The 19,381-nt window shown below is 41.8% G+C and overlaps 1 protein-coding gene across 3 annotated transcripts in view; it reads left to right on the top strand.

The window, feature by feature from the left end:
- Positions 1-19,381, top strand: part of LOC149795854 (uncharacterized) — a 76,552-nt gene that overhangs the window by 20,040 nt on the left and 37,131 nt on the right. For all 3 annotated transcript variants that reach the window (XM_089965777.1, XM_089965776.1, XM_089965778.1), the window contains one exon: positions 2,500-2,618. In XM_089965777.1, coding sequence (XP_089821903.1) covers positions 2,500-2,618 — 119 coding nt within the window. The remainder of the gene's footprint in view (positions 1-2,499; positions 2,619-19,381) is intronic.

Raw genomic sequence — 19,381 nt, 5'->3', positions numbered from 1 at the left:
CTCCATATGCAGAGGCCTGCCTGTTACCTGTTAAGCAGTGTAGTGTATGTTACGTTCACAGTCAAGTCATTGATGCCGTGTGACCAACTGTAGCTGCCATTTCTCATACTCGAAATTTACAAGTTCTTTATATGCATATACATCACCAAGCCATCTGAATTTGATAATTCATAAAAACTAATTGCTACCTACATCGATATCAGAGCCTTTACCTGAGCTATTAAAGCTTCCATAGTTGTGATTCTAATCATGAAAAGTACTGAACAAAATCTGCGACCTCCATTTTGGAGAGTGAATAATAAGACCCAGTTACTTTAAATAGCAGATTTCAACCAAAGCATAAACAGTGACCACGTGATCTGATGTAATGGTCATTCACAGCAATGAATGAGATATCTAATATTGGGTTTTCCCCAAAGGTGGCACTACAAAAACCCGCTAAAAATGACTTATGTTTGCAGCAGGTGTCAAAACACACTTCCATGTGAATGGAGTAGAGGCATCTAAATGTGCTTGCATGAGGTAAAGGGTTAAGCAACTAAAAATAGAAAACAATGTTTCTAGTTTCTGACCTTGATTCAGAACCAGTAAGGGTTCTGTTAAACAACTTTTTTTATTTTTTATTAATTACCAGTGTAAGAACCATTGATTTCAGTCAAGGTCATATCTGGCCCACGTGTCAGATAACATGTATCAATTGTTACAAACTCCGGGTTTTCCAGAGAATTGACCCACATCCGGGCATCTGCTTTGCGTTATAGTTAAATTTATTACTGATGTTTTGAGAAATAATAGTCATTCTTGGATTAACACTGGAGACGTCCAAGTGTTTTATGTTGTGACCAGTTTGGGGCTAATTATTTTATTTTCTTCAAATTATTTTAATGAAAAGTGATTCTTGATTCTTTTCCCTGGAAATACTAGTGCTCTAAATTAATTCTTGGACAAATACATTTATTGAAATTTACACAGAATTCATATACAACTACCACAAAAAAGTATAACATCTTCTGAAGCTGTTTAATACTAACCCATTTTATAAATTTGCTTTTATTAATAGTAAAGATAATAACTTCTATAAGTCTATTTTCTCTTAAACTGTGTAGTGTACAAATACCTTTTTTTTTAACTTCCTCATTTATAATCAAACAGAGCCTGTTAAATTATGTCCCTACAATTTTCCTTCTGTAAATATAGATTCAGCTGAAATTTAAATGATGTTTTCATTTGCTAGCCATATAATCTGGGATAAATGACTAAACCAAACATAAAACAATTTTTCAAAATATTTTAAGACAATTAAATGTTAAAATTGTCTGTATTTCTCTGTTTAATTCTGCAGCAGTTTTTTTTGTTCATGTAGCTGTCAGCCACTTTGATATTATCTCTTACAAATTGTACAGAACTAATAGGAGAACTCAAGAATTCTGTAGAGATTTTACTGATCTCACCTCACTAAGCTATATTGGAAACTTACAACAATTTATCTCAGAATGTGTTTTGAACTTTCATTTTGCTTTGCAGATATTTCTTTATGGACCTTGATGGAAAGAGTGCTACATAGATTTCTTTGTAATTTTTGTGCTAGTCTGCTTAAGTTTGGCACAAAGAAATTGTGCTCTAATTTGTATTTCCAACCAATTGTGCAGTTATTGATGATTTGTATGTTTTATAGGTGTCTGCATCTTCACTAGCCAAGGTTCTGATATGTTAACTCTATCTACTCCTTGGTGGATCAAGCAGATATTTTAATGCTTTGTGCTAGTAACATCTATTGGATTTCATGAGTTGCCACCCTTAGTATGTAATGCCAACTAACCAATAGCATGTAACAGTGGTGCATTGTATATCAGCTGAAAATGGTGCAGGCAAGTGACTTCAAAAGGATACTTTGTAAGTTTAACATTGAAAGTAGACTACGTACCAGAAAGAAACCATTCCAGGTGCATTTAAGTGAAAGGTATTTGTGCAAACATGACCGGCAGTGGAAAATTGCGTGTTTATGAGTCCATTCAAGCTACACGCTCCCCTTGTCTCGATCATGTCATAACAGTGTACAGATTTGAACAACTTAATTTTGATTGGATTGCTGCTACATCCAATAAAATTCACAGATCCAAAGCAAAGAAATATCTGCTTGATCTGCCATGGTGTAGATAGGGTTAACATATCAGAACTTTGGCTAGCAAAAAAGTGTCTGAAAATCTTTTTTTTTCACCAATCACAATGCTTTCATGAATTGTGTACATTTCATAGGTGTCTGAAGATCTTTATATTGACCAATCACAGTGCTTCCATGAATTTGGTAAGAGTAATGTTCTCTTTCTTCTACTTGCAACTGGAGGTAATTAATGTCACAAAAGTATCTTGTTCGGATGGAGATTTTTTTTTGACTGTTCAATATGGATGTAGGGAGGAGTGGTGCATACATTTAGCCTACCATTCTGCCATTTCATGTTGTATACATAAATGCCATGATCATAATGCCTTTATTTTTAGAGCTGAAAAATTCCAGAGGTCATGAGGAAAAAGAGGTATGCAGAACCAAAGCTACAGCAGTGGAAAGAGTACAGTCTCCAAAACTATCGAATGAAAGTGAGGACCCCACTGGCAGCAAGGTTTGTATTCTACTTGATTTAGTTAAGTTCTTGCCTAAAAAGCCACTTAAAAATCTTATTTTTTCTTCATTGTTTGAATTTGTAGAAACAAGTTCCTGCACAAAATGTTTGTGTTCTGCTTTTTTAATTTACAAAAAATTACCTGCAATGAAATAATTAAAATTTTCAAAACTCTTGGCATTGAAAAATGAGATTTGTGTTTTAATTTACATGTGATACTTCCTAAATACATAAATGTGTAAGTAAATAAACAAAGCAACAAATAAATAAGATGAATAATAATTTATTTACTGTACTGGTCATAGAACAGGGAAGCTAATGGGGTGTTCTTTTGTTCATCATCCATCCATTTGTTAACACAAATTTGTTATTGCTACTCCACACACATTAATCCAATGGTCTAGTTGGTCCTAAATGAAAATGGTGGTTTAGACATATCCAATATGGCCACCAATGCAGCTAGCTTGAAAAGTTTGTTATCACTATTCCCCCTGAATGTATGGTCATATCAGCATAGGGTTTTCAATAAAATACTTCTTATGATATCTGGCCAGTATCTTATGATATCTGGCCGGTATCTTATGATATCTGGTCTGATGGCCCATAGTGGCCTCAGTGGCAGCCATCTTGAAAATCTTTTTTTTATCCCTACTCCTCATTAATGGATGGTCACATCAACATGAGGTTTACACTAAAAGACCTTTTAAGATGTCTGCTTGGTCCTAAATGAACACTGTGCCAATCTGGTGTCCAATATGGCCACAACAGCATCCATCTAAATGATCTTATTGTTTCTACTTCTGAAAAGAATGTCATTTGTCGTGCGGTTTTCACCAAAAGACTTCTTATTATGTGTACTTGGTTCTGAATGAAAGTGTTGCTGATCTGGGGTCATATATGGTTGTCACAGTGACCATCTTGAAAAATTTGTTATCACCGTTTCCACTGATTAATTGATAATATCATCTTGAGATTTGACATTCAAAATATGGCCATCTTGAAACTTTTGTAGTAGCTTCTCCTCTTAAAATGAAGTCATTTGGACATCAGGCTTTCATCAGAAGAGTTCTTATGGTGTCTGCTTGATCATAAATGAAAATGACTGACCCTCAATATGGCCACCATTGTGACTATTTTCAAAATATTGTTATATTTCCTCATAAATGGATGGCTATATCAATGTGGGGTTTTCATAGATTGACTCCTTATGATACCTAGCTGGTCCAAAATGAAACCAGTCGTACATGCAATATGGCTGCCACAATGGCATTTGTTAAAAACGTGTTGTCATGACTCTCACAGAATTGATGATCATTATGACACGAGGTTTTGACACAAAGACTGTAATGATATCTAATTTGTCTTAAATGAAAATGGTGCTAATATGCTATCCAATATGTCCACCACAGCAGCTTTGGTTATTGCTGAAGAATATCATAGATCGTTTCAACACTCAGCAGTTAAAAGGAAGAAATGGTCTTATGTTGAAATCCTGGAAATTATTTTCACCAAATAGCATGATAGTCCCTTAAAAAATATAATATAATTTTCATGTTTCCATTGGCTTCCAGACCCAGAAATATTTATGTGCCTTTAGAATGTATTTGAAACACACTTCAGAAGCATTTTTTGTGTTGGAAGTACATTATTTAGTTTTTGCATTTTAAGCTAGCATCTCATCATTTGTTACCATGTATGCATTTCTCAAGCATTTGTATTTAAGCTAGAATCTCAATGTTCTGGCATGTTATTTCTTATGATCACAAAAATTTGAAGTTATACATCCAAACCAGCAGAATAAAATATAATTTCATTTCACTGAAACTTGAAATACAGCTCATGTATTGTCTTTACAATAGGTACTTCTTCCCATGTCAAAGAGCAAATAAAGATTTATCTTGGGGAAAAAGTTGAATGTACAGTTTAGTTCCAAGGATCAAGCACAGCACATAAGTAAACAAAATAGTACATCAAAGAATTGTTATAATATTCTTTAGAGTACTAATGTTGGCATACTCTATCAACAATAGGATATGTTCACATCAATTTCTAGTACTCAGCTTTGGATTAGATTTTGACTGTGTAGGGTCTTCTGTGACTCCATCAAGGATCTGGCCATATTAGATTGATAGGTTTTCTCTAAAGAGTTTGTCAGTTTCAGGACTCTGCATAGCTAATTATATTATGATCTAGCCAGTAAATTACTGGCAGAACGTTTTTATGTCTTTCCCATGGAAAACTTGATTACGATAATGGTTTCAAATTATAAAACAAATGTGGTATTTAAATCAAAGTTAAAGAAGATATCTATTTTTCTGTATTGCAGATGGAACTCCTGGTTTATTAAAACAATCTGTAGCAAAGGACTTCAAACCATATTACGTTACTAATAACTGCCATCTCATCTCTGTTCAATTGGGTTTGAGTCTCGGTCTCAGCCAATGTGGGTATGTGAGAAGGCTTACCAGTAACTTCCTGTTGGTTGTTAGTTCTTACTGGGGTTTTGCTGGATTATTCCTCTGCCAATTTTACTGGCTACCAGGTGTAGCATATCTTGCACTGAGAAATGGCATTAAACCCAAAACAACAGCAACAGTTTCTTTAAATGTGGATTGTCTTCCATACCTGAGGACAATTGTGAGGATTTCTTTCAAAATCTGCATGTTCATACCATATTCTCTCTAAGTCCACTCCTTCCACCATGAATATGTTAATGAGATTTTGCTCTTCAACTCCCACCTTCTCCTTCAATATTCATTTCAGTTTTAGATGACACTTTTAGCAATACAGGTCATAGATCAAAAGAACTTGTGGGTTGACCTGTTGTCTGTCAAGCATCTATGTGAGTAGTGAAGGGGGGCACTTTACGTACAATGGGAATTAGCATTACAGACCCCCCCTGGGTTAGATTACGTACAGTGGAAATTTAACATGGCGAAAAATCGTGGGTCAGATTACGTACAAGGGGAATTAACATGGCGATAAATCGTGGGTCACTCTACGTACAAGGGGAATTTAACATGGGGAATAGAGTTTGGGCTTGTTTAGGGACAAGGGGAATGGAACATGAGATTTTTTTTCTTTTTTTTAAAAAAAATTTTTTAAAAAAGGGGTAGGCAATGGAAAGGCTATCTCTTTTCGAGAAATATGGCTGGCCCTGAAAAGGGCCTTTGGGTTTATGTTAATATTAATATTAACATAGATGGCATCTGTCACATCTTCTTCTTCTTCTTCTTAAACTCCTTCTAACTGCCGGTCCATACACAAGTACCCTCTTGAGACATCCTTGTCTTTCTATATAAACTCTCCTCATCCATAGACTTGTATCTGTTCTATCAACAACAGTCCACTTGGACCGGACATACATGAGCGTGTCCGTCCTGAACATCATTGTTGACACAAGGGTTGAAGATTGAACGTCGGTCCACATCTTGAGGCTCCGAGAAACAGGTGAATCAATGCAGTGAACGGCGCTTATTTATAGGCAGAGGTAGGATTGAAACGGATTGAGTTCATTCACCAATCCGAACACGCGTTACAAAATTCAGCCAGCCGCATCCAATCCGAAGAGAGCAGTCTGTGACGTCACGTAGTCAATATAGATGTGCAGTCAATCTATGCGACAGTGATTCAACATGACGGAAACTCAGAAAACGATCCATTGGGGTGCACCAGCAGGGGAGACTGCCCAAGGGAACCCGGACTTACTTTCAGAAGAGGTGAATTGGGATTTTGTGGATTTTCTCTCTTCGCAAGAATTTGTTCCGGAACCTGCGTTACCTTCTTCATTACTGCAAGTGGAGAATTTTAGACAGAGACAGAAAGAAGAATTGGAGAAATTTATACAACGACAAAAGGAAGCGGAACAAGCTTTTCTCCTACAGCAACAGCAAGAAGAAGAGGTAAGAAAAAAACAACAGCAGCAACAGCAAGAAGAAGTAGCAGCAAAGAAACAAGAGGGTGAAAATCAAACGGTCACGGTACTGTTGGACATTTTAGCGGAGTTAAGAAGTCTGAAACAAATGTATCAGACTTCTTTATTACGACCGAAGAGAATACGACCTTCCCGAGCTAAACACGTCAACCCTGTGACTAAGCCTACCGTACCACCCTTAGTGATTTCAACTCAATCATCATCAACATTATGTAGTCCAGAAGTAGGCCTTGGCCGTGGCAAAGGCTTAAGGCAGTTAAAGTTGATTGCTTAAACTCACCCCTACACCAAAAAAGGCCCTTTTCAGGGCCACCCACATTTCTCGAAAAGAAATACAATTTCAATTTGCCAATAACTCCAAAAAAAAAAAAAAAAAAAAAAATAACCCACCCATTTTACCCTTATAGTACGTGTCTGTGTATGAGTGCGTGAGTGTAGCTTCTTATTTTGAAATCAAAACTCAAAGACACTTACCTTATATCATTAATTTATTCTTTTCTCCATTTTTTTTTACAATCCAATTCACAACACAACATTTTAATTAAAAGTTCATTCACTTCTTCTGTCTCCTTGTTTAGTCTCTCTGTTTTTTGAATTTTTTCACCGTCACACTCTTTTCCTCTTCTTCCTCCTCCTCGCTTTCTTCCCTTCTTCTTTTTTTTTCCTGTTTCTTTTTCTTCACCTGTCTTCTTTCTTCCTCATAAGAATCCCTCTCTTCTTCTGAAGAATCCCTCTCTTCTTCTGAAGAATCCCTCTTTTCTTCTGACTCCTCTTGTTTCTTTTTTGGGCAATCTGGAGACCAATGTCCTTTTTCTTTACAATAATAACAGGTATCTTGACTTTTGTCTTTTTTAGCCCCTGTTTTTGTTCTTTTTTGACGGTCTGGACACTCTGAAGACCAATGCCCTTTCTTCTGACAGATATAGCAAGTATCTTGACTTTTATCTCTAAAGGAAGGAGAATAGTCCGTAGGCTGGTCTGAAGAGAATTTTCTAATGACCCCTCGCAAAGCTCTGACGAAACGTTCCATCTGGTTAGTCTCTTCCATCGTTGTGCTCGGCTTGAGAGTGAAATGAATAGTGAAAGGACAAGACACACACCCTTTTATATACGCTGGTCTGCTATGACTATAAAGTAGCTCATGGTGTTTGAACTTGAGTCGTTTGACTTTTTGCTTTCAAGATGAAACGATCTAATTCATTCGAGAAGAAAGAAGAAGAAAGTAAGAGGCAGAAACGTGATCTATCGCCTCGTACCAGGGCTGAAATCTTGGCACAAATTCATGCCAGTGATTTTGAAGAGGACATGAGTGAACCAGAATCAGAACCCTCTAAACCAAGTTCACCACCCTTAGTCAACCCTGAAAAGTACTATTCCATTCAAGAGACGGAAAAGCGCTCCTCTAGAAAATTTAGAACCACGGCTTACAAATACACAGTGAAGTTTAAAGATTTCAAGGCTGAAGTGCCGTTAGAGAAAGCAGAAGTGTTCATCACTGAGGTGTGGGATTCTTTGCTCACTGCACTCAAGCAGCAATGTCAACCCAAAGAAGACGATCGCTTGAGACTTTCCATACAACACGACGGTTTGAAATCCCCTGTTTGGATCGAGTTTAGCACCCCTGCAGAATTGACCGCTTCCAAAGTCATGGACAAGATTCAACACGTGCAACAATCTAATGACCAGTTTGACATCACCGATGGAAAAGCCACATTGGACATGACCCACGTCTCTCCTCCTCAAGGAACTGGACGCAAAAAGATGTTATTGGTGGACGACCTTCGCAACACCAAAAAGAGTCTCGTCCGAATTAACAACTCTCATGACCAGATGTGTTTAGCCCGTGCCATCGTGGTGGGACGGACCTATGCCGACAAGAACGACACGGTAGAATGGAAAAGAACCTGGAACACTATTCAACGTTCCCATCGAGCCAAACAACGAAACGAAGCAGAACTCCTGTTGCAACAAGCTGGCCTGTCCAAAGACACACCCTGTGGCATTCCTGAGATGCAAAAATTGCAAGATGCCCTAGCTCCACGCTACACCTTAAAAGTGCACCCTCAAGAAATGCGCGGGCCTCTGTTGTTTCGAGGCCAACATTTTAAGGACGGAAAATACATTCATGTTTATTATCACGATGACCATTTCGATACGATTACCAGTATCACCGGATTCCTGGGATACAGTTATTACTGTGAGAAATGTGACCATGGTTATAATAATCGAGAGCAACACAAGCATTGTGGATCGAAATGCCAAGGATGTTTGGCCTCTTTACCCTGTCTGAGCGAAGAACCAGTGCCTTGTTCGACTTGTCTGCGCACGTTTGTTAGCCCTACTTGTTACCAACAACATCTGAAAACGCAAGGTTCACAGAAGAAATGCGCTTGTCAACTCCTGAGATTGTGCCCTACGTGTGGACAAGTCATACGTACCAATAATACCAAGGCACACGTATGTTCAGGAAAGAAAAAATGTCACATTTGTCACCACATCGTGGACTTGGAACACCAATGTTACGTGCAAAAATACCAACCCCCACCAGAGAAAGAGGACAGTCACAAGAAGAAAGGCAATTTCATCTTTTTCGATTTCGAATGCATGCAAGAGACCGGTATTCACATTCCTAATTTCTGCGTGGCTCATCGAGCGTGCGAGAAGTGCATTCAAGAACCTATCTTCAGTCATTGCCCTCACTGCAGCAAGATTCCTGGAGGGCGTGAAAAAATCTTTCGGGGACCAAACACGTTAGCCGATTTTGCCCAATGGGTCTTAGACCCCATCGACAAGACGTGGAGCCAAGAGGACATCGAACTTTACGGAGATTGTCATCGTCATGCCACAGTGATGGCTCACAATTTCTCCGGATACGATGGACAGTTTCTTCTCAGATACTATACGGAACAAGGCACCGAACGTCCTAAAGTGACTTTGAACGGAGCCAAAATCATTTTCATGCAAGTGGGACAAGTACAGTTTAAAGATTCGATGAGTTACTTGGCCATGCCTTTGAGTCGAATGCCTAAAACGTTTGGAATGACAGAAATGGCTAAAGGGTACTTTCCACACTTTTTCAATACGGAAGCCAATCAACATGCCGTTCTACCCCATTTGCCTGAGGCTCACTATTACGACCCCGACAACATGCGTACCGAACAACGAGAAGCTTTCTATGCTTGGTACCAGATTCACGCCTCGGACCCTTTCGACTTTCAGGAAGAAATGCTAAAGTATTGTCGTTCCGACGTGGACATTTTACGGCGTTGCTGTGGAAAATTTCTAGAACTGTTCATGGAACACGGAGGGGTCGATCCTTTGAAAGAAGCTTGCACCATTGCCAAAGCGTGTTCCTTAGTGTACCGCCAACGATTCATGCATGAAAACACCGTGGCTGTCATCAGTCCTCAAACGACCCACTTTGTCAAACGTCAATACTCGGTCAAAGCCCTACGTTGGTTACATTACTTGTGCGACAAGGAAGACATGTGGATAAAGCATGCCCACAACGGAGGGGGCGAAAAGACCATCGGAACGTATTCGGTAGATGGCTGGGACTTAGAAAACCCCAAGATCGTGTACAAGTTTAACGGTTGCTTATTTCACGGATGTCCCGTCTGTTACCCTGATCGTAGCACTAAAATTCAGTTTTTACAACGAACCATGGAAGACTTGTACCAGGACACTTGTCAGTGGCGCCTAAAGTTGGAACAGCAAGGATACCAAGTGGTGGAAATGTGGGAACACGAGTACGATCACCGTATGAAAACCGATCCCGAGTTTAAACGCCTCGTGGAAAGTTACCAGTTCATGGACCCGCTGAACCCGAGGGATAGTTTGTACGGAGGAAGGACCAATGCCACCTGTTTGCTGTACCAAGCCGACGAAGAGAAAGGAGAAGAAATCAAATACTTGGACGTGTGTTCGGTGTATCCCTACGTGTGCAAATATTGTCGCTTTCCCGTAGGGCACCCACAATTGTTCACGGAACACATCGACCTGAAAAACATTCGACAATACGAAGGCTTGATCAAGTGTAAAGTTTTGCCTTCCACGAACCTATACCATCCCGTCTTACCTCACCATTGTCAAGGCAAACTGATGTTTCCCTTGTGCCGTACTTGTGCTGAAACGTGCAACCAAGACCAACCTTGTCAGCACAGCCAGGAAGAACGGGCCTTGACGGGAACCTGGGTCAGCGTAGAATTGTTCAAAGCCTTGGACATGGGATACCAACTGTTAGAAGTGTACGAAATTGGCCACTTTCCCAAGACACAACAGTACCGCAAGGGTGATCCCAGTCAGAAAGGCATTTTCGCCGACTACGTGGATGCCTTTTTGAAACTGAAGCAAGAAGCCAGCGGCTATCCTTCCTGGTGTCACACTCCCGAAGACCAAATACAATTCAAAGAGAAATACTACGAACAAGAAGGCATCACTTTAGACCACATCGAGAAAAACGAAGGCAGGCGGTCGTTTGCCAAAGTGATGTTAAATTGCTTGTGGGGTAAAATGGCACAACGCCCGTGTTTACCCAAGACGGAATATTTGACAGAACCTTCCCGCTACTTCCACATGATTCACGACAAAACCAAATACATGAAACACGTGGACGTCGTTCGTGAGGATTTGACCTTGGTCAATTACGAAGAAGATCTGGACTTTGTACAAGACGACCCTTTTGGAAATGTCATCATTGCGGCTTATGTGACAGCCCATGCTCGCTAAAAATTGTACGAAGCTTTAGAACTGTTAGGGGAACGCGTCCTGTACTTTGACATGGACAGTTGCATTTACATCCATCACCCGATTCAACATCACCCTAACATCGAAGGAGACCATTTAGGAGCCTGGACAGACGAGCATCCCGACGACAAGATTCTAAGTTTCGTCAGTGGCGGTCCCAAAAATTACGGCTACGAATACCGGGACAAACAAGGAGAAGTGCACACGACGTGCAAAGTGAAAGGACTGACTCTGAATTATCGTACCAGTCGATGGTCAACTTTGGGGTATTGAAAGAAGCCTTGCAATCGGGAGAGGATGGAAACTTTAAAGTGACCACTCACCAACCGAACAAGATTGTACGTTTACCCACTCACCACATCGTCAGTCGACCCCTGGAAAAAATCTATCAAATCGTGTACCAGAAGCGAGTGAGACTTCCCAATCATTTCACCTTACCGTACGGTCACGTCGGTATTGGTCTGTATATAAAAAAGGAACCCTAGGCAAGATCGATAGTTCATTGTGACTACCAAGACCGAGCGAACAAGATGAATACTTTGAAAGAGACATCGTTCCAGTTTGGGGATTGTAAAAAAGTTGTATCTTCCTCTAGTGTGACTAATATTGGATGGATAAGACCCAGACATTGCGACGGAAAATGTCCGGAAGGAAACTGCGATTGTCCATGTGGTTACCATTGTAATTGCGTAACGGAGTTTGCAGACGAGTGCGATTGTGAGCCTTGCGATGGATACGATGCTCTACCTTGTGACCTGAGCGATGCCGTAAAGCATCATGGGAACTTTAGTGCCCCTACCCCTATCATGGAAAGTGATGCTGTGCGTGTCAAACCTGTGGGATGCGAAAGCGATGCTGTTCGTCCTCTTGGACATTTTACTGGGTTTCGTTTTAAAGGGGAATGTTCACCTTCACGTCTACCCCCCTACGGATGTCATCCAGCCCTGAGCAAACTCCTACCCATGTCACTCAACCCTCATCGAAACGAACCTGTGAAAGACGAATATTCGTTTCCTGTGCGTTTGTCGGAATACTGCGACTTCGAAAATCGTCTTCAATCGTTCAAAGGAAAATGGCCAAAGTATCTGGGAGGACCGACCCCCGAAGAATTAGCCAGAGCCGGATTTTTCTACTTGGACGAAGGAGATAAAGTCAAGTGCTTCAGTTGCGGTGTGTCACTTCACCACTGGGAACCCGCAAGATTCGGCCTACGTAGAACATGCTCGATGGTCACCGAATTGTCATTACTTACCCTTAGTGGGACCGAGACATTGAAGTAACTTCTTACCATAATAATCTGTTCATGGATACTTTACAAGAGAACATTTGTGCTTTGCCTGTGGAGTTGAGAGAACGCATTTATCGAGAGCTGGTCAAAATACAAGTGAAACGTAAAGAACAATTGCATCCCTTACGTCACCGGTGTTTGAACCACTGGTACCTGAAGGCTATACAAGGATTGATTCAATTGAAAGTGTTTCATCGGACAGACATTGATGAACGATCGTCTAGTTTTAAAAAGGATTGGTTTGGTATGGACGATTCTACCTACATCGTTGTAAACGTACTGCATCGAATTCCAGAGGAAGAGTTAACGAATTACCAACATCTTGAACACAATGTCAACTTGGTGAAAGAGGAAACTTCTGAACGAATTGTAATGTGCAAATTAGTGACTCAACGATTTAAATTCGACACTGAAGTGAAACCATGTTTGTGCAAAGAGTACATTTCTTGTGTCAGACCAAAGAGGATTTAGTATGACCTATTCATGGATACTTTGCTAGAGAACATTCGTGCTTTGCCTGTGGAGTTGAGAGAACGCATTTACCGAGAGCTGGTGAAAATACAAGTGAAACGTAAAGAACAACTGCATCCGTTACGTCACCAGATCTTTAACCACTGGTACCTGAATGGTATAAGAGAACTGATTCGTCAGAAATTGTTTCAGTGGTCAGACCTTGTTCAATACTTCCAGGCCCCTGATGATTCACGTGTTGATCATTTTGGTTACTTCGAGATTCACCTAGAGCAACCCATTGAGGAAGACGAGGTAAAGGATTACCAACATATTTTCCGTGGAATCTACTTAGCGGAAGAGGAAACTTCTAATCGAACTCTGAAGTTTCGGTTACAGTATGCAAGATTTACATTCCCAACTGGAAAACGAACATCACTGGCTAAAAAGTACGTGTATTCTTTTCGAAACAAAGAGACTATAAAAACAGGCTGCTATGCCACGACTTATGTCGTATGTCATCCAACAGATTCCATGGAAGGAACTCAATGACCATATTCAAACCGTGGATCATTACCATCAATTATTACAAGAACTGTATCCATTCAATTTGGGACGACAAGTGGTGTGTGTCTTAGTGACTTGTTTTCTGGGATTTCGTTTACCAGCCGATTCTTTGTGGACTCTTTACGATCAGTACTTACCACCTCAATGGCCTTAAATGGTCACGAAAAACTCCTTTTGCTCAAAGCCTTGCGTTTTCATCTGGATACTTCTCGACCTCAACAGGAAAAAAAGATTCGTTAACTTTTAGCGACCCAAGACGTGTATGACGATGTGTGTGTAGCTTGTGACTTACATCCCCATTGGACAGATGTCCGTGCCTGGAAAGAATGGGGTTTTGAGGCTTGGACCCAAGAAGTGGCCCAGTATGCACGAGAGTTGTTCAAGGAAAAAAGTTACTTTTCAATCCGTGTTAGTGACGGTGCCAGAAGAACCCGTCACCCAGGACAGGACTGTCATGGACAGACCTGAAAGACCCTTTCGGGAGGACACTTGTGTGACCTTACCCCCCTACTATAGAACTGGTTAGAACATTACCCAAAACATGTTGTACATTCACTTGTGTTTATTCCACGTTCATCGTTATCATGTGCCTTTTATCCTTGTACTTAAGCCTTTGGCTTTTATGTATTTTTGTCTTTCGTATTCATGTTTGATAAAAAAACATTCAATAAACGTGTTCTGAAAAAGTATATAAACTCTTGTCTTGTTTGTTTTCGTGTCACAAGTGACATTTCTGACACCATGGCTACCTCTACTGTCTCTGCTCCCTCTTCCTCTACTGTCAAAGTCATCGACGAACACTTAGATCGTGCCAGTTGGGAGGCTTTGTATCTTCGCCATCCCTTTAACATGCTCATTGCTGGACCTAGCGGTTCTGGCAAAACCGAATTCGTCAAACGTTTGATCGAACATAAACATCATTTGATCGATCGGCCCCCTCAACGGATCGTGTGGTGTTACAAAGAGTGGCAATCGGCGTACAGCCTCTTGCGAGAAAGTCAAGGCGATTCCATCGTGTTTGTGGAAGGCATTCCTAAAGAAGACGACGGCATCGTCTCTGACTCCCGTCAAACCCATTTGGTCATTTTCGACGACATGTTAGGAGAAGATGAAGAAGAAATTAAATTGTGGTTCACGCGCAAAGGGCATCACCGTAATGCCAGTGTCGTTTACATCACCCAAAATTTGTTTCAACAAAGTAAAGCCCATCGCACCATCAGTCTCAATGCGCATTACGTGGTCTTGTTTAAAAGCCCTCGAGATAAATCGCAAGTGCAAGTCTTAGCCAAACAGTTAGGAACGCCTTGGCTGACTCAGGCGTACGACGATGCCACTCAAACTCCACACGCCTATTTACTCGTCGATTTGAAACCTACGACTCCCGAGGATTTGCGATTTCGTACCCACTTGTTTCACCACTGGTGCCAAGACGGAGGGCCTGTCCTGTACACGTCTCCGTCCTCGACTTCATTTCACTCCCCATAAAAAATCTATAAAAACCTCAGACCCTTTTTCGTCTGTCTCACACAGTGTGAACATGACGTCCCTTCAGTCGCATCTTCCCGTCAAATTGATTCGTGCCTTGTATGGCATCAGTCGAGAAAAAGATCCACAAACACGAGCTCGTGTCTTAGAAGCTAGTCTCAAAGAAGTCTTACGATGGTTCACGGTGACAGCACGTCAATTACTCCAAGGAATCATTCAGATTCCTCATCAAACCTAACGCTTTTTCGATCGAAACAAAGTCGCTTTGGTCCAACTGGCCGATCCCCGCATCGACACTCAAACCAAAAATCAAATCATTTTGAAACCTGGAGGGAGCGGTACTCTAGGAGGGGTCATCATTCGTTCACTCTTAAGATGGGATCCTAATGCCCCCAAAGTTATCCCCAAGACAAAAGTCCAACGAAGCCCCAAGAAGAAAAAGAAAAAAACCAGGTCCCCAAGAAGAATAACTTCTCCAGTGGCAGGACCCTCCTCTTACCAGACACCACCCCGGAAAAAGAAAAGAAGCCCCCAGAAAAAGAAACAGAGAAAAAGTCCCCAGAAAAAGAAAAGTCCACAGAAGAAAACTAGTCGCAAGAGAGGCACTTCGGCCAGGACGCAACCTTACACTCGCAAACCACGACCTGCCACAGCGGTGACTGCGTCTCCGGCAGCCTCACGTTTATCCACTTCTCCGTTAATGTCACCAGGAACTGAAGAGCACTTGGAGACGTTGATCACACCAAGAACTTCTCCGTTGATGACCCCCAAAAGAACTTCCCCAGTGGCAGGACCTTCCAATTTAGCGGCAGTGGCTGCTGCTCACAAAGTACCTTCTCCCAAAATCAAAGTCCATGAAAGATCGGGCATGTTACAAAGTTTACTGGATTTGTCCAAGCAAGAACTGGCTCGATTTAGTCCGTTGCGTACCCCTGCATGACGTGTCATGCCTGTCCTCAAACTGATACGACGTAAAGACAATCAGTGGCGACGCGTTCCAGTATAAAAAAGGCCTGTGACCGAGTAGGGTATCAGTGTTTTTAGGTGCTCCTAAAGACTCAAAGATGTCACCCTCCAGAAAACCCCAAGGAAAGAAAAGGAAAGGACTGCCACCACGTTTAGCCAAACATGGGGACCTGTTATCTGTCCTGTCCAAAGCTTCTCCACCCCTACGAAAAAAACTCATTCAAACGGCCTCCAAAGAGGTCATCGATACCGTGTGCGAATGTTGTTTGAACGTTTTGAAAGGCACGATCCCTTTGTCCAAACACCAGAAACAATGCTTAGGCAAACATCGTCACGTTCTTTGGAAAATGGTTCAAAAGAAAATTCCCATTCATCAAAAAAAGAAGATGTTAGTGCAACGTGGAGGTATTTTACCTCTCTTGTTAGGCCCCATACTGAAAGGAGTCTTGGGAACCATGTTGGGAGGACTGGTGGGAGCAAGATAAAAAGGCCCTCGGAAGTCCCAAGATCTCAGAATCGACCCCTGACAACCCCATGGAAGGATGAAAACTAGCTTTAGTGCCTTACAAACGATGGATGGAATACCATCGGTGGCAAGAACAACGCACCCCGCATTTACCTCCCCAATCCCAATTTGAGCGAGATGTCCCAGTTACAACACAAATTGCAATCCTTGATGGATCGCCAAGATTTGTCCGAAACAGAAAAATCGCAAAAGTACGGTCAACTCTTGCAAAGACTGCAACTCTTTCACCAGAAAGCTTTAGACGAAACAGCTTTACCCACTCTGAAAGATTTTAAGACCTTGATGAAAAGTCCAGCACCATCACCAGTACCAGTACCAGTACCACCAGTACCCGTGACCAAGACAGAGAAAGGAGAAGAAGAGGAAGGGTTTCAAACTCCACCAGAAAAAGTACGCAAGTTAACAACACCACCTACCTCCAGAATTGGATGGATTAAAAAGATGATGGCCACCCCTTCTTCCTCACAAGAGAAAAAGAAAGTGAAGACAGAAGTGAAGACAGAAGTGAAACAAGAACCGATATCCCCCGCTCAGACATCCTCCTCCTCTTCGACACCTATTGCCGGTCGCACACGCAAAGCCTTGCAATCCAAGAAAATACCCCAAGAGAAAAAGAGTAGCCTCTTCCAAGAGTGGGTGCCTTATTAACACACCAATCAACACAAAAGAAAATGGAAAAAGTCTTAGCCAGCATTTACTACGATCCCTCCCATCCTGCAGGTTACGCAGGAGTTCAAAAATTGTATCGTGCTGCCAAAACGCGACTGAAAAGTCTCCGTTTACCTCAAGTGCAATGATGGTTACAAGAACAAGCTACCTACACTTTACACAAACCCATTCGACGCAAGTTTGCCAGAAGTCGCACCCGAGTGGAAGGCATCGATCATCAATGGCAAGCCGATTTAGCCGATGTCTCTCATTTGGCCAGCTACAATCGTGGCTACAAATATTTGTTTTGTGTCATCGACGTCTTTTCCAAATTTGCCTGGGTCGTGCCCTTGACTTCCAAATCCAGCAGCGAGTTAGTGCGAGCCCTGCAACGGGTGTTGAAACAAAGCGGTCGTCACCCTCTTCGATGGCAAACGGACAAAGGCACCGAATTTCTGAACCAAGCTTTCCAAAAAGAATTAAAGAAACGTGACATTCATTTTTTTACCACCGAGAATCCCGAAACCAAAGCCAGCATCGTGGAACATTTTCAACGCACTTTGAAAGAACGCATGTGGAAATATTTTACGCATCACCACACTCTGAAGTACATCGACATCTTACTGCACCTGGTGCAAGCGTACAACCAATCTTACCATCGAAGCATCGGACGTGCCCCGCAAGACGTGACTCCCGAGAACGAAGTGCTGGTGTTTGAGCGCCTGTTCGGTACGTCCCCAACGAGGGCTGTCCCCAAGAAAAGTGGAGAGTTGACCGTAGGAGATTGGGTGCGCATTGGCAAAACCAAACACACTTTCGACAAAGGTTACTTACCTAACTGGACGACCGAATTGTTTCGCGTCACTGGACGAGTGCATGGCCGTCATCCTGCCGTCTATAAATTGGAAGACATGAACGGAGAAGTACTCAAAGGATCGTTTTATTTGCCCGAGTTACAATGTGTCACCAAAAAAGAAGACGACATGTACGACATCGAAAGCATTCTCGAGCGCAGAACCCGTAAAGTGGGCAAACGACGTGTCAAAGAAGTCAAAGTACGTTGGAAAGGATATCCACCCAGTTTCAATTCTTGGATCGACGCTTCGCAAGTCATCGACTATAAAAAGAAAAAGTGACCATCATGCCCTTTCACTCAGCAGACGCAGCTACGTCGACCACTCCTTCTTCACCTAGTTCTTCTGTGCAAGATTTACAAAAACAACCCTTGTGGGTGTGGTGTGGAGAACGTGTGCCTAAAACGCAAATCGTCTTTTTCTGCCAAATCTTCGTGGTGTATTGTGTCATCGGGGCAGCCATCGCCAATTTGAGTTTGCAACAAGGAGACAAACAATTGTGGACCATTTTATTGAGCAGTTGCATCGGTTACCTGCTTCCCAATCCCTCCCTGAAATTCTCCTCGAACGGGAACGTTGTGTCCAGTGCCAGTGCCAGTCACCACTCCAACAACCACCACAACCAAAACCCCATTTTGGGCGGAGACACGCCTCTGACATCCACTAACCCCTCGGACAGCCACAGAACTCTGGAATTATGAGTCACCAAAACCAATTTTACTTAACCTTACCCAGTGACAGTTCCATGGAGGTGTTTCCCAATAACACGTTGTGCTGTTACATGGCCAAATTACCTCAAGCCATCCCCTTAGATCACGAAGCCCATTGGGAAGTGGCTTTAGTAGAAATGATTCACCCGACCCAAGTCCTCAATGTCCTTCCCAATCAAAATTATTTTACGGTTCAAGTTCATGACGATCAAGTGCAAAAGTGGATGGATACCCATAGCAAATATACCATGAAAAACCCTAACAAAGAAAATCCAAAGTGGACCGACTATCACTTGTTCATCCCCCCAGGTTATTATTTTAGTGGTCAACATTTGGTCAACACCATAGCCACCAAGTTTAATGGTGTGTTTCTGAAAGCTTTGGTGACTGCCCAAAAAAGTGTCACCCAGGAGTACCACAAAACAGCTCGTCGCTTCCTGATAAAATTTCCTGAGGGGGATAAAATCATGTCTTTCTTATTTTGTCCTGAATTGTTTGACATGTTGGGCGGTGACATGGAGCTGAGGAAGAAAGGAGAACAAAAAACAAAACCCGAATTATCAATCATTTCTGACAACGATTCTTTTGC

This window comes from Sinohyriopsis cumingii, chromosome 7 (genome assembly GCF_028554795.1).
Source record: "Sinohyriopsis cumingii isolate HCF-2022 chromosome 7, ASM2855479v2, whole genome shotgun sequence".
Lineage (NCBI taxonomy): Eukaryota > Metazoa > Mollusca > Bivalvia > Unionida > Unionidae > Sinohyriopsis > Sinohyriopsis cumingii.
The sequence above is the reverse complement of the archived record's forward strand: the minus strand, read 5'-3'. Positions and strand labels throughout refer to the sequence as shown.